The 15744-nt window shown below is 38.8% G+C and overlaps 2 protein-coding genes across 2 annotated transcripts in view; both read left to right on the top strand.

Moving 5' to 3' along the window:
• Positions 1 to 15744, top strand: part of LOC145489673 (coiled-coil domain-containing protein 166-like) — a 77389-nt gene that overhangs the window by 46893 nt on the left and 14752 nt on the right. Inside the window, exon 5 of the mRNA XM_081468706.1 lies at positions 5080 to 5159. Coding sequence (XP_081324832.1) covers positions 5080 to 5159 — 80 coding nt within the window. The remainder of the gene's footprint in view (positions 1 to 5079; positions 5160 to 15744) is intronic.
• LOC145489687 (uncharacterized) lies at positions 5923 to 14754 on the top strand. The gene has a single exon (XM_081468725.1). The coding sequence runs from the start codon at positions 10857 to 10859 to the stop codon at positions 11481 to 11483; it is 627 nt and encodes a 208-aa protein (XP_081324851.1). The 5' UTR covers positions 5923 to 10856; the 3' UTR covers positions 11484 to 14754.

Genomic DNA, 15744 nt, shown 5'->3' with positions numbered 1-15744 from the left:
TTTTCTCCAACTTCCTTGCTATTTTAAAGGAAGAAAAAAGCAATCCTCCAAGCTAGGGATAGTTAAGAGCAGCTTCGCCTAAATATCAACTAGACTTGAAAATAGCGAAAAAATCGAATTTCTTCAAACTCGCCCAGAATGAAGCCCTACGGGCACTAGTTACAAAAATATCGTTTTAAGTTCGATAAATCAAAAATTATTTTTTTCCGCAATTTTTTCGTTTCGATGCCCCAAATCGGCCAAAATCCATCGAAAATAAGCGGCATATTCAGAGGCTCGTAAACTCAAAAGTAAAAATCTTCATTACAAACTGATTGCACGTCGTATTTGTACGTCCTTTTTTGTCTATTTAGAGCTAAATAGATCGTGATTTGATTAGAACTTAAATATTTGACGAATTTCCTAAATTAACGACCCAAGACAGTTTTACAAGAGGTCTACATTTAGCTTATTTTCAAATGCTAAAAAGGCGTTCTGGTACACGGCTTTTCCCAAAACGACTAGTTTGGTGTAAAAGAGCATTCTTTCTTCTTCAAATTAGTGAAATAAAATTTTTGGGTAAATAAAATCGCGAGCGCTGAGATAGCAAACTAAATGCAGCACTTCTTCCTGAAAACGTGACCTTTGACCCGAGCGTAACGAAACCGATTACTGCAAGAAAACCCGGAAGAAAAGCAAACGCTTCGTTATTTTGAAACAATTCCTAGTGATATCTCTCCGAAACCATGATTGCAAGAAACTATTTCCAGATATGAAATCTTACAGGCTCAAAAAAGGAGCTAAAGGGCGCATTTTGACACAATAACTCTGTTTGCTGAAAATTGAAGTCAATGACCGTTAACGAATTCCAGTGAAATTTGCAAACTTGAAGTATGTTAGGCGATACTTACCTGAATATTTATATCAATAGAAGAGTCGTCTTCTTGGATTAACCTTCAAAAGAAGCAGGATCCAGATTTGAAAACCTCTAAAAGAAGAAATGTTTAATGTTCCATGACCTGCCCGCCGCTATAAATTAGCTTAAATTCCATGCACATGCCGACCGCATGTTTGTCGTAAAACTCACTTAACTCCACTGACAGTTTCCATGGGCAACCGCAAAATAAACAATCCCCAAAAATGTAAAGTGAAATTGGCTGTCTTCATGAACAGTTAGAAGCTAGAGTCAAGTTCCATTACCTTTTAAAAGTGCTTGATTCTACTTTGTTCACTCAGTAGTTACTGTCACGTTCGAATACTGCGTAGTATCGGTCACGCCAAAACACTGCAGACCGTGCAGACTGAGTAAGTTTCCCATACAAAGTCTTGTACGCGTTTGTCTATTGAATCAAAGGTCAAATACTGCGCTTGTGCAGCCTGTGGATAAATGACAAACTTTCAGATATATTTAACACTATTTTGTAACTAGAACCAAAAAAAGGAGTCACAATGAAAAGCCCAAACAAGTGTCTGCAGTCTGCACGGTCTGCACTGTTTTGGCGTGACCGATTCGCGGCATTCGAACGTGAGAGTAGTAGACAAAGTCGACGCAAACAAATAAATTCAAGCACTTTTTAAAGGTAATGGAACTTGACTCTAGCTTCTAACTGTTCATGAAGACAGCCAATTTCACTTTACATTTTTGGGGATTGTTTATTTTGGGGTTGCCCATGGAAACTGTCAGTGGAGTTCAGTTGGTTTTACGACAAACATGCGGTCGGCATGTGCATGGAATTTAAGCTAATTTATAGCGGCGGGCAGGTCACGGAACATTAAACATTTCTTCTTTTAGAGGTTTTCAAATCTGGATCCTGCTTCTTTTGAAGGTTAATCCAAGAAGACGACTCTTCTATTAATATAAATATTCAGGTAAGTATCGGCTAACATACTTCAAGTTTGCAAATTTCACTGGAATTCGTTAACGGTCGTTGACTTCAATTTTCAGCAAACAAAGTTATTGTGTCAAAATGCGCCCTTTAGCTCCTTTTTTGAGCCTGTAAGATTTCATATCTGGAAATAGTTTCTTGCAATCATGGTTTCGGAGAGATATCACTAGGAATTGTTTCAAAATAACGAAGCGTTTGCTTTTCTTCCGGGTTTTCTTGCAGTAATCGGTTTCGTTACGCTCGGGTCAAAGGTCACGTTTTCAGGAAGAAGTACTGCATTTAGTTCGCTATCTCAGCGCTCGCGATTTTATTTACCCAAAAATTTTATTTCACTAATTTGAAGAAGAAAGAATGCTCTTTTACACCAAACTAGTCGTTTTGGGAAAAGCCGTGTACCAGAACGCCTTTTTAGCATTTGAAAATAGGCTAAATGTAGACCTCTTGTAAAGCTGTCTTGGGTCGTTAATTTAGGAAATTCGTCAAATATTTAAGTTCTAATCAAATCACGATCTATTTAGCTCTAAATAGACAAAAAAGGACGTACAAATACGACGTGCAATCAGTTTGTAATGAAGATTTTTACTTTTGAGTTTACGAGCCTCTGAATATGCCGCTCATTTTCGATGGATTTTGGCCGATTTGGGGCATCGAAACGAAAAAATTGCGGAAAAAAATAATTTTTGATTTATCGAACTTAAAACGATATTTTTGTAACTAGTGCCCGTAGGGCTTCATTCTGGGCGAGTTTGAAGAAATTCGATTTTTTCGCTATTTCCAAGTCTAGTTGATATTTAGGCGAAGCTGCTCTTAAGAATTATTCTCTGCAGTGGAGGTGGCTAGTGGTGGATACTATTTTACCAACAATCGAAGTGAAACAAACACATTTCCCTGCAGTGGAGATGGGTTGCAGCTCGTTAAAAAAACTTAACCACTAGCTACCGCCACTGAGAGGAATAATTGTTTTAGTACATGTTCATACCAAACCAGTGGGAAAAAATATCTGCAAATATCAAATCCAAAGCCTACAAAACGTTTTGGGTGTCAGTAAAACGCAGACTCGGGGTTGAGGCCGGGGTCTCTTGTTTAACAATTTTTTTCCTTCTTTCTTTAAGTTTCTTTTTAACGTTAACTCCGATTTCTCGCAATTTGCATTAGCTGTGCATCATTGCTATATCTTTGCATATAAAGAAAATGAAATGGTGTGGAGCTTATTTGTAAGGTACATTACCGCAAACAACCCGCGTCACATTTCAGTCTCTATCCTCATCAGGCATAAGAGGTGCAAAATGTATATTGTTGACAATGTTTCAGCTCAATAGTGTCTTTTGTTTGGAAACCAGTGCATTTTGAACTTTAGGTTTATGGTGGTGCGGGAGGGAGGGAGGGATTACTTTATGAAAGTGTCAAAAGTATTTAGCTTAGATAACTAATTGGGGACACTATTAATACACAATAAAATATACCTTAGCTACATTAAGTTAAAACTATTTAAATTTGTGCGAAACCTATTGACAAATATCTGAAGTTTGGGATAACGCACAGACCTAAAACTTATTTATCTTTTAGAAGATCGCATTTTCTTGACTTCATCTGCCAAATGGTTTTTGATTTTTTCATTGCGCGACAGTTAGAACGATCTATAGCAACCTCGTTCCCAGGGTCTCATGGAAGGTGGCAGGGGTATTAATGGTAAGGTTTTCTTATTCTAGTTCACGATTTGTTAGTTTAAGGCGAACAAATCTGTTTTTCCTTGCGTCGTTTCTTGTGAGAGTATGAAGTAGTCAATTCACGGAACTGCCAGAATAGAGTTGCATCAAGTGTATATACTAAGCTTTCGAGACGAATTATTTCTAGAGGCCTTTAAAAATCCTTATTTGATTTTATGTTGGATCCCTAAATTCTCCACTAACTCGACTAACTTTTTTATGCAGAAATCAGCACGCTGAACTAGACAATAAATTTGTGCAGCTTCTATATGCGACTGTCATGACTGGAATGTGACGCGAATTGTTTGAGATGATGTGAAAAATGAGCTCCACCTCATCTTATTTTCTTTATATGTGAAGATATTGTAATGATGCACTGCTGATGTAAATCGCAAGAAATCAGAATTTGGGTTAGAAAAAGAAAAGAAAAGAAAAAAGACATCAAAAAAGGAAATTAAAGAAAGAAAGAAAAAAATTATAAAAAGAGACACCCCAACCCTGACCCCAGCCCTGACCCCGACCCTGAGTCCGCGCTTTTACTGACACCCAAAAGTTTTTGCTAAGTAAATTCATGCACAAAATGTGCAACAGCCCAAGAAAAGTCACATAAAGTTTAGTGAAACTTCAAAACGGTAAACACGACAGAAATTAAATCCTCAATTCATTGATCTGTCAAAAAGTTTAGTTGAGTTCAGCTTTCATAAGTTTTTGCTGGAGGCTTTTGTCCGGAAAGTTCATACTGTAGTAGATTATCGAAATGTGGTAAGCAACTTTTTGTGGTAGAAAATGCTGTCACGTGTTCTTGGAGGCAGATAAGACTTCTGAATAAAGGGACTTGTTATTAGTTGCTCTGGTGATATTTCTTTAGTCTGTTCACAGACCCTGTATTTTGTCTCGAGTTCGTTGAGCATTAGTAACCGCGGAGGCGAGGTGGGGGTTCGAACACAATGGGGTGGCCTCGGGGAAAGTAGCAAAAAATGAAAGTCTGTTTACCGACTAACAGTTCCTCCAAAGGAGTTGAAGTCTTTTTGCATTCTGTGTTAGGCATTTTTGTAAATTTTACTGTTTTAATTTAGCTAAACCTCGAGTAAGCTCAAAGAAATCGTTTCGTGTTGGTTTTGCTGATACCTTCAAGGGTAAAAACAATAATACTGTACTTGTAAATACTGCCAAGCTGAATTATGTAGCTTTCTTTGTGTTAGCAGGGACAACTGCTTTATTGTTTGGTAAAATTTATTTTTTTATCAAGGTAGCCAATCGGGAAACCATTGTACACTATATATCCCGGGTTTGAGTAACCAAGCAAAATGTGTGAAAACCCTATCCACTGGTTTGGGATGCACTGCATGGATATTTCCCTGCCCCTTGAGCATTTTTTGATTGATATTAGACATCCTTAGCTTATTAGACCTTCAGAAAAATTCAGAAAAAATGGCTCATCCAGCAGAATGCACCACAAACATGGGACACTTGAGTACTTAAAATGTGTCTCATAATATTGTTTCCAGCTTTGAAGCAGCTCATGCTTGAGAAGGAAGCTGAACTTGCCTTAACAAATAACGAACTGGCAGAATTGGAAGAGTATCAGGTTAGCGGTATACTTTTTGTAGCTTTAGAGGGAATTACTTCAATAAAAAAAAAACGCATATTATGTATAGTCTAGCAGAAAGCCCGCAATATTTGTCATTTTCACATGCCAGATGTAAATGGCAGTTTGACTGCATTTGAATTAAGAAATAGAAAACATGTACCATGTTTCTATTGAGTTATAGAAACACGAGTGGAAGTTTGGGAGAACAAGAAATGCGAGTGTTTCCGCAGCTTTTTCGAGTTCTCCCAAACTTTCACAAGTGTTTCTATAACTCTATAGAAACATGGAGAACATGTTTTTCTATTCTTTTTTATTCTTTTAGAAAACACCGCGACGAAAAAAAGGAAAGCAACTTGTTAACTTTGATTATCAAAATGTAAATTCTCTTTGCTCGCGCCATCATCACGTCAACAGCTTGTGCTAGTTATGTGTTTCTATCGAGTTTTGGTAGAATTTTACTAGTATACTAATGCAAATGCTGTAATCTGATTAGCTGAGTCATTGAACACTATCAGCCATTAGTGTGCAGTGGCTGGAGGTCGTCTAGGAAGTGGTGACGTCTTTTTCGTTTTTCCAAAGTTTTGCAGGAAAACTATGATGCAAACGGATAATTAAATTCCTGAGAAGTCTAAATGATGGACATTTACGGTTTCTTGACATTTAAAAAAGTTGAAATTATTGAAAAACTGATGCACGCCTGCACACAACTTCAATTTTAAATGACAATTCAATCCAAGCGATCTTTTTCAGGCACAAAGTTTAATAATACGTCAAGAAATAATTGGAAACCGTTATTTGAAGTAAATTGTAGTAAGAATTCTACTAAAAAATTAGATTATTCCCTGTTGATTTCTATCTGAACAATAGTGTTTCTGTCGAGGAACTATGGGCTGATAGTTGTCCCGTGGAAATTTGATGTTCTTAAAACAAATATTTGTCCAAGAAGCGAAGCTTCGAGGGCAAATATGTTAGTTTTAAGGACATCAAATTTCCAAGGGACAACCATCAGACCGACAGTTCCAAGACATAAACACTCTATTGTCTTTATTGTTCCCCACTAAATTTTCTTCCGTGAGCCAGTTCAAAAATCATATCAAATTATTTTCAACTTTTTTAAATGAAAGCCGTGAAAGCCAAATTGGTTAAATTTAAAAAGGAAAATAAACAAAACCCACTTAATACAATTTCGTTTGTCCATTTTTTTGCATAAGGTCACTTGCTTACCAAAAATTTTTCACAGACGGGTACTATCCATCCGGGTATTTTCCTTGGACGGGCACTATGGGCTGACAGTTTCTCTCCACGGATGAACGCTATCGCGTCACATGATCAATTTAAACCAATAAGAATCAGAGAAAATTTAGTGAACTATAAGAGGTGATAGTTGATGAGGCCGAAGGCCGAATCAACTAGAAATCTCGAGCTCATAATCTATTTGATAAATAGAAACACATTTTTTAACCAATCAGTGCACATTTTTGCTTAGGACTGTTTTCTAAACTACAATAGAGAATATTTAGTGCAACTTAGGACATGATAGTTTTTGAGCTTAAAGACTGCCACACACTAGCTGATTTTTTGTCGCAGAACTGCAGATTTTTTGTCGCGGTCAAATCAGGTTAAAATTTGTCGGGCCATCAGCTTGCCGCACACTAGCCGATTTTTTTGTCCCGACTAAACGTGTTTAAGCTTGGGACCGAGTCATCTAAAAGCAAGATGGCGCCTATTCCACTGATGTGACTCTCATGGCATTTCCTAATTGGTTGAGGTGTGCGCAAGCCCCAACAAGTTGTCTTGGTCCCCCGCACACTAGCTGAAAAGGCCCGACAAGATGTTTTGAGATGTAGCACTGTCAGATGTCACCCGACAAGCCCCGATCTTGTCGCAGACTTGTCTGAATTCACCGCATACTAGCCGACGAGTGAAGATTTTTTGTCGGGACGGCAAAAAATCGGCTAGTGTGCGGCGGCCTTAAGTGATAAATTTACGGTATGAAAATTAGAAAGGTATTACCTGATCTAGAATATTCAAGAGGTATATAACATAAACCTATGCAACCTTCGGAGCCAAAGCGCTCTTTTCAATAGACTTCCGTCAATCAAATAGCGGCACCTTATGGAATGCTGCGGGTCTGCAAAAGCAGTTTTGCACTCACTGAGAAACTGCCAGGAACAGCGAAGAGAGCTTTGAAAAAGTGAACACCAAACCGGCAACCATTACTGGAAGGAACATAAGAATTGAACAGTCCGAATATACAAGGAAGTTTGATTTATTGTTGCTTTATGAAATCAATCAGTAGTTGGGGTCGGCTGGCCAAATTCTCCTGACCATTGTAGCGATACTAACTTCATTTCTCAACACTTGTAGAGAGTAGTCGTAAGTGTTGTACACAAAAAACTGTTGGTTGTATTGGAGAAGGCTGTCTACACGTCCCATCACTGGACTTAACAGCACGTTATAAGCTAATGTAAGAATTGTTTTATAAGAATATCGAGACTGAAATTTGGGAAATTTTAAGAATATTTTAAGAATAAACCCGAGGCTGAGATTTTGAAAAGGAATATAATTTTGTGTTGAAAATTTGAAAATAAAATAGGATTATATGTTTTTAACTAAACCGATTAAAATTCTTTCTTTCTCTAAATGGCAAAACTATCTGGCAAAAAGCAACAAAAACTGCACTAGCGGTATGCTTGTTGCTAATAACAATTCTGCGAGAAGTTACGTTCGTCATATCAGGCTTTAATGCCTGCAGGCTGGATCTAAAATGTAACACTATCCAGACACGAAATACATTCAAAAACACAGAAATAAACTAAGAATATTCTCAAGAATACTCTCAGCCTACAATCGGCAGACCGGAAAAACAATATTCTTAATAATAATGATAATAATAAAACTAGCTGACTTTCAACCTCTGTCTGTTTCTAAAATCAACATTTTTCATTAACAACTGAGGTTTTACAGACAGATATATCATGGCATCAAAGTCCATGCCAGTGTAGAGGTCCCATGTATAGACTATGATTTGTTGACATGTTGCGTGACAGCGCCAGTATCCGTAGACTCACAAGTTCAATAGAACTAAAGTACCTACATTAGCCGTCAAATTTCGTGCGAAATATTTTCACATGAACTGGGGGGTTAGCGTAGAAGCTAATTTGTGAAGGTATGTTTTTTACCTACATTATTCTAACCTGGAAGCACAAGCATTTGCAATTTCGTGCTCATGCTGGGGTGCTCGTTTACCGTAAACAAACTCTGTGCAACTGAGACTAGGTTTACACTAGAGGAGATTTTTCCAGATTGTTAAAAGTTTCCGGATTCATCAATTTTAGAGTATTCAGATTAGTAGAGGTTTACACTGAAAGGATATTTGGATTCCTAACCTTTTACACACGACTATAACTCCGGGAACATTCATGATGGAATGGTTAAAAAGTCGACAACGAGAAACAAAATGCCTCCGAAAAGAAGGCTAGGGGTAGGTTGAGACAGTCTGAAGTTTTCTTTCCACTAGCTGATCACAGTACTGTCGTCCATCATGTCATGTCCCTCCAGGCATTTATTCTGGTCTTTATTTAATATCTAGAACCATCCAGGTTTTCGATCGCACCATCATCGTCATCTCCGATAAAGTATGGAGGACGTCAATATTGTTATCGTCGATAAATTGGGTTTCTGAGGAATATGGCATTACCCATTATAAAAGTGATTGCCTACACCTGTAACAGAACGAGGTAATCAGCCAGCGACCGCCATCAAATGGCCATCAATGTGCCTACGACTCGACTAACATGCCATTAGAGACAGCGCATCACCCAAGCCGAAAATGAACTGGACACTAATTCGGAGAGACTTGTACCCAGTGTTATTCGTATTTCATGCCTGCCTGATTTTATCTTTTATGTCTTTTAGCGGGAAACTTGTATGAATAAAATCAACCAGTTCGATACCCTTGAATAATATCAAGTTATTTCATTGTTTATATGGAAATGAATTCTTCCAGAGAAATTTGCCAAAAGGAAAAGCCACTTGAATTTAAAAAAGAGATCAGGTGTTTCACAAAGGGCTTTCAACAGCCTAATACAAAGCGTGCAGTCTCTCCAGCAACAATCGATGCCTTTCAAACTATGATCTGGGATAAACCCTTTGACGATTTGCTACCCTCGTACAGTAAGTCTTTTGGAATGTTTTGACCCATGTTTTTCCCATTTCTAGGTACATACTTATTTCATCCCTACCACGGACAAATGTCACGACAAAACTCGCTATTGTTTACAACAGAAGCTCATCACATTGTCAAAGTGATATGCCTTTGTTTACTGTGTACATATTAAACACAACTTCCCCTGGACAAACAAAACTCTGCTTTCAAATCTTTTGTTCATCAAAACACTGAATATTAGTGAATCTACATGCAAGAGGAATACGAGATATCTTGTGACCCAAAGGTGCACAGGAGACTAGATCAGGCCAAGCTCTCTCTGATCATCAGTCAGATCAGTCACACAACTTTTTGGAAGTTTTCGTTGTAGTGCTTCTGGCTACCTATCTCTGTTGTGTAAATATCGATAATTGTTTATTAGTTTTTTTAGCAAAATCAAATTGTGCAGCAATCAAAGGTATCTACCAGATTTTTGCACTCGATCTGTCGCATGACACATATCGACACATATGAAAGATGAAAGCCTCAACATTCTTTTGTCTCTTTAATAATGTCTAGGTTTGACCCCTGATGAGCTTTCTCATCTTGCTGCATCAGGTGATCGAGACTGGCTGTCAACTGACCATGTAACATGGGTATCGAGTCAATTAAATACCATGCAGCAGGATACGATGGTTTTGTGCCCTAACACCATAGTCAACTTTGCTAATGAAATGAGCAGGAAAAGTAAACTGTTTAACTTTGGAACTCTTAAGCGGCTCGCATTACTTGTAAAGTCGGGAAAAGAAATGGCAAGACCTTCATCGGTGGCATGAGAAATTCAGGGAATCACTGGGTCATGGAAGTTGTTGAGTTGCGGCCCTTCAAGCGTATCATATACTGTGACACGCTGGCTTGGGATCCCCCGTCAAATATTTTAGAAGTGGTAAACAGCTTTACAAACCACAGACCCCCTGTTGGAAGTTACGATAGTTCTAGCATTTGCACTGTTCACTCCCCTTTGGCTACGTCTTCTCAATTGGTCCAGGTCCTGGAGATGTCGTAACTACCCATTTCAGACTTGGTGTGGCATATGTGGAGTCATTGCTGTCATCAGTGCAGTGCTTGCGACATTAGACAGAACACTTTTTCAGTTCTTCATTGGCCCCTATGTTAAAGAGGCAATCTATCTACAACGCCTGAGCCAACATTTCTACTGTTTGAGAAGAGTCTTGATGTCCTGGTTTGCTGAAGGCCGCATCGACATTGATTATGTTTTGCTGCAGCCTGGCTGGCGCGATAATGTTGCAACTAAGTCTAACCACTCCTTTAGCCTACGCCGAGACACGGCTGGCAATTCCAAGAAAAACTTCAAGTTATCACTTGACCATAAAGCGCTGTCATCATGTGGGTCGACTCCAGGAACAGCACAGGGTCATTCACCCTCTTAAGAACATTCAGTTCCAGCAGCTTCTTCAGCCCGCTCTGCTACTAGGACCCACACCTATGTGTCTGAAGCAAGTAATTCCTTGAATAGTTCAGCATGGATGCTCGGCCATTCAGCGTCTCCAAATGTAAATTCATCGCCTTCTTCAAAGAACTCCCCTTCAGCCATGAAACGGAATTTGCCATCGAATAAAAATTCCTCCTTAAATCTGAAAAGGCCCTTGTCCAAAATGTCGTCTTTGTCCAAGAAATCCAAAATGTTTAAACACTCCTCAAGTGAGCAACCACTTACTGCTAAAGAAGCAAGACCCTCTACCCATAGAGATCCATCCTCATCACTCAATGACACGTGCAACAGTACTTCAGCAGCTAGACCACAATCAAAGACAGCCATGTCCTGTGCACTAGGTAGTTCAGGGGCAGCGTCAATGTCTAGCAGAAGTAGCAACAATCCTCGCAATCATCCATCTCGCACTGCAGAACCTCCAAAGTCTTCTGCTATGACAACCACTTCTCCACAGACTGAAAGTGGAAACGAGTCGTCTCATCCGGAACCGCTTCCAAAGGTTGCAAGTCAGTTTCAGTGTCAAGATTGTGGCTTGCAGTTAAGCAGCAGAAACTGCTTATACAAACATAAAATGAGAAAGCACAAGACCACTAATGAGGGTCCTAAAGCTAAGGAAAGCAAACATGTTTGGCTGGAGTGTACAGGAAAACAGTCAAGGTGAGATAGAATAGTTCAACATAGTGTTTTGTGTAGCAACTGGAATGACTACTTATAGTAATACACAAATGGCAATAATAAGACTTAAGCCCATTGATAGGAGCTGGAGACACAAGATCGGCGAGCATATCAAGGACAAGGAGCAACAAGCAGAATTCTATGCCACCCTCAAAGGACTCCAAAATGAGACCAGCGAGGCGGGATTTAGGCACTCTTTGCAGCACGTGCTTGCATGGCTTAGGGAGAGATCTCCAGCTATGGCTAGCTACTTCGAGAAATTTTATGAGAGGAGACCTCGAGAATTGGCAAGTTGCTTCTGAGTCGGAACACAGATAAATACCAACATGTTCATAGAGAGCTTCCATCGTACTCTCAAAGAAGTGTACTTCGAAAGGAAGCAAAATCGACACGTTGACCATCTCCTCTTCCAGCTTCGAAAGATTTCCAGAGACAAGGCCTATGAGCAAGTGATTAAACCAGAAAAAGGAAAGTCAAGGGTGAGACAGAGAGAGAACATGAAAAGGCACAAACGAGCAGAGTCGGTTTCAGCTAACCCGTTACTCAGAAAGGAGAATGACTGCTAGGAGGTAAAGTCTTTGAAAGAGGAGACCAAGACTTATTTGGTGCGTCGAATTTCGTCATCACCTTGTGCCTGCCTCTTACAGTGCTCTTCCTGCATGGTTTGTGTGCACTTGTTCGATTGCACATGCCTAGACGATGTTATCAGGGGTGTGGTCTGCCACCACGTCCACGCTGTCAGCATGGCCAACCCAACACGAGTCAAGGGAGGGGGAGATTGAAACCAATGTCGAGGAGACGCGTGAAGATTTGGCCAATTTGATTCCACCAGCAAGGAATACAAAGATTGCACCGAATTAGAAGACCTAAGAAGAAATGCCTTAAGTGTCATCGCAGAACTTACAGATGTCATTCAAATTGCTCCAAACAGCGATACCGTTCATGCTGCCCTCCGACACGTTTGCTTGGCAATATCAATGGCAAGGGGACTCGCTGTTATTGGTACTGGTCACCAGTACTTGAAAACAAAATCTTACCCAGCAAATAAGCTTGTGGAGAAACAAAAGCAATTCTTTTCTACCAAAACAAAAAGGAACATTAAAGGAAAGAGCTCTGTCCTTTCAGAATCCACAGTACAAGAACTAAATAACATTGATCCCTATGTTTGTACTTTCTGTTTTAAGGAGGACCCCCCTTCAGTGATGGACTGAGTACTGTTGACTGGATAGAGTGTGGCAACTGCAAAGTCTGGGTTCACATATTATGTGACTATGTATGTATATGTGACTTTGTATACTAACTATGTATGCTGCATGTGTCATACTCCATAATTGAGGGACAGCATCGTCTTGAGCATTAAGGGGAAAGGGTGTCAGAGAATGTTCATGGTCTATGGCAGAAAGTTCCAAATTTTCCTGACAATTTTTGAATTTGTCTGACATCATTTTGATAAGGTAAGCTCTGCCCACAGGGCATTAGGTGTGAAATCACTTTCATAGCAACCTTGTTTCGATTTCTCAACAGAGATGACCATTTTTTTGCAATTTTTCTTTCATTAACTTTTTTCCCAAATTATGATTAGTGAGTCTGAACTATATTTGTGCTTTGTTAGATCACAAAGAGATTTTTAGTTTTTAGGGTTTGTCTGAGGTTTTTAGGAAATCCCAAAATGCAAGATGGCAGATCCAAGGCGACAGAATCTGAACAGCTTTCACATTACAGATAACAATTATCTGTTAAAATCGTACATTTTTGAGAGGACTATGATCTGTCTGATTTTCATCCTTGTACTTGTATACCTTTTGAATTAGCATGTATGCATTTTCTGTCCTCCCACTCCAAGAATATCTTTCTATCTGCCTGTCTGTATGTATGGAAATGGAGGTAAGCAATAGTAAGAAAAACTGTCTTTGGTGTGTGGGCACACTAAGGTAAATCACAGTGTAGTGGTAGTTGTAAAACACCTATCCCAGTTTAGTGGATTACATAATTAGTAAACATTCATATATAGGCTTAGATACATGAGGCCCTATTAGGGGTTTTCAGGAAACGGGATATTTAGGTAAAATAAAAATAGCATACGTATTATATATTTAACAATTATTCTACGAACGTGCATGCGTTGGATAGGACAGTTGGCTATGATCATCTCATATCCAATAAGCGCGAGTGGAATAATTGTTTTTTTAAAGTGCCACTTCGATGAAATTTTCGATATCCATTTTTTTACATTTTCGTACACAATAGGTCTTTCCTAGATCTCTTGCCAATTTTCAATCTGTTACAAACATTAGAATTCGCGGTTTTTGGACCTTTATTTCTGAAAATTTATGGCCGCCATTAATTTTCCTTGTTCCAAGTCTTGGTTGAGAATTTGAGAAAATGATGTCATTTTCTCAAAAATACCGCAGGCGAGTGTTTTCTACATTTCTCGGGTGTTCTCAAATGTCTGGAGTGTTTTATCACAGTGTAATACACGGCTTAGGCTTCTTCATTTGCTTTATGATATAGAGGTAACATGATGAAAAACAATAAAGCACGCTTTTTCTATGTTTTATACCCTGATAAAACATGGGTTTTTGACCAATCTGAGCGCACGCTGGGTCCTATCTATATTATAAGCAACACTAAACTAATATAAAAACGTCCCCAAAAATCACATGTTTGCTTACCATATCGTAGAGCATGGTGTAATAGCTCATAACGCATGATGGCTAAGCTAAGCCAATAAAAACTCTCAAACTACATTATCCAATGATCCAGTTTTTAATGAAGGCTTATATACCAGTACTATGTTTGTACTTTGAATCTAAATAAGCCACAGTAAATATCAACGTTTAATTGCAGGAAAGGCATTTTACTGTAGTAACATGGTACAATTTTGGGGGAGAACTTACTCTGAAGAGCGCGGGTTCAAAGTGATAGCTTTAGTTTTAGTCTTAAGATGAGTGCATATCCTTTTCACACACAAACAAGAGCATATTTAAAACATGCTAGTATTAGCCACACATGTTCATGTAGCTGGACAAATCGATGACAAGCAGCCTGCATGTATTCGCTTTGTTTCACTAACCCTATTTGTAGTGACATCAGTCTGCACAAAACTTATGTTTCAAGGATGAAGAACGATACGGTAGTCTTGGTAGCTTAGACTGAAACTCGATAAAACTCAGCTGTTCCGAAAACACGGAGTGCGGAGTCTAAAGAAAAAATAAAAAAAAATGAAAAACGAAATGAAAAAAAATAGAAAATAAAAGAATTTAAAAGTGAATTAAAGGAGTAATTAAATACAAAAATAAATAAAAATAATAATTATTAAAAAATTCACACCGCCTGAGGTGGACTTTTCATGTCACGTATATTTCATTCAGTTCAAATGGTATATTCAACTTGCGATTTTCGTAGTTACCAGTTCACTTTTAGGGAAAAAAAAAGTAAAGAACAGTCCAGTTTGACCATGTCTTAAAAAATGTGAGAAATTACACCTTCGGTTTCCTTGGAAAGCCGTGTACCTCGAAACAAACTCAAGCTTTGCTTTCCAAAAATAAACAGTTGTTTATAAGCGTTTACATGAAATCAGTAGTTAGAGGGAATCTCTAAAAGGGGGAATCTCTAAAAGAGGGAATCTCTAAAAGGGGGAATCTCTAAAAGAGGGGATCTCTAAAAGGGGGAATCTCTAAAAGAGGGAATCTCTAAAAGGAGGAATCTCTAAAAGGGGGAATCTCTAAAAGGGGGAATCTCTTAAAGAGGGAATCTCTAAAAGGGGGAATCTCTAAAAGAGGGAATCTCTAAAAGGGGGAATCTCTAAAAGGGCACAGGGAGCTCTCACATCCGTTTAGAATACGAATAAAAGATTAACCTACCTTTATTGCACATGTTTTGTGTTTTATGGCGGCCATTTTGAATTTTTAATACACGCACGGTCTGCTAGTGCGAGGCAGGGGAGTGCGAGGTCTGGAACTGAAATTACAGAAATCGCTCGGAGCCGGCTCGGAGTTCTAAGAAAATGACAAGGGATAAAACTGAAATGATAGCGTTCCGAATTTCGCATCAGCTCGGGGGGAAATTTACTTTGTAATTTGCCCAAAACTACTCTGTGAGAAGAAGAAGCATTAAACTAAATATATTTACGCTCACTTAGCCCAAACATTTAGAAGGTCTGCAATATTTTGGCGTTGTTTTAAACTACTTGCTTTCACACTGTCTCTGCCAGTTGGGGGCCACAGAAGTCAGAAATGCAAAAGGTT

Source organism: Orbicella franksi, chromosome 6 (assembly GCF_964199315.1).
Source record: "Orbicella franksi chromosome 6, jaOrbFran1.1, whole genome shotgun sequence".
NCBI lineage: Eukaryota > Metazoa > Cnidaria > Anthozoa > Scleractinia > Merulinidae > Orbicella > Orbicella franksi.
The sequence above is the reverse complement of the archived record's forward strand: the minus strand, read 5'-3'. Positions and strand labels throughout refer to the sequence as shown.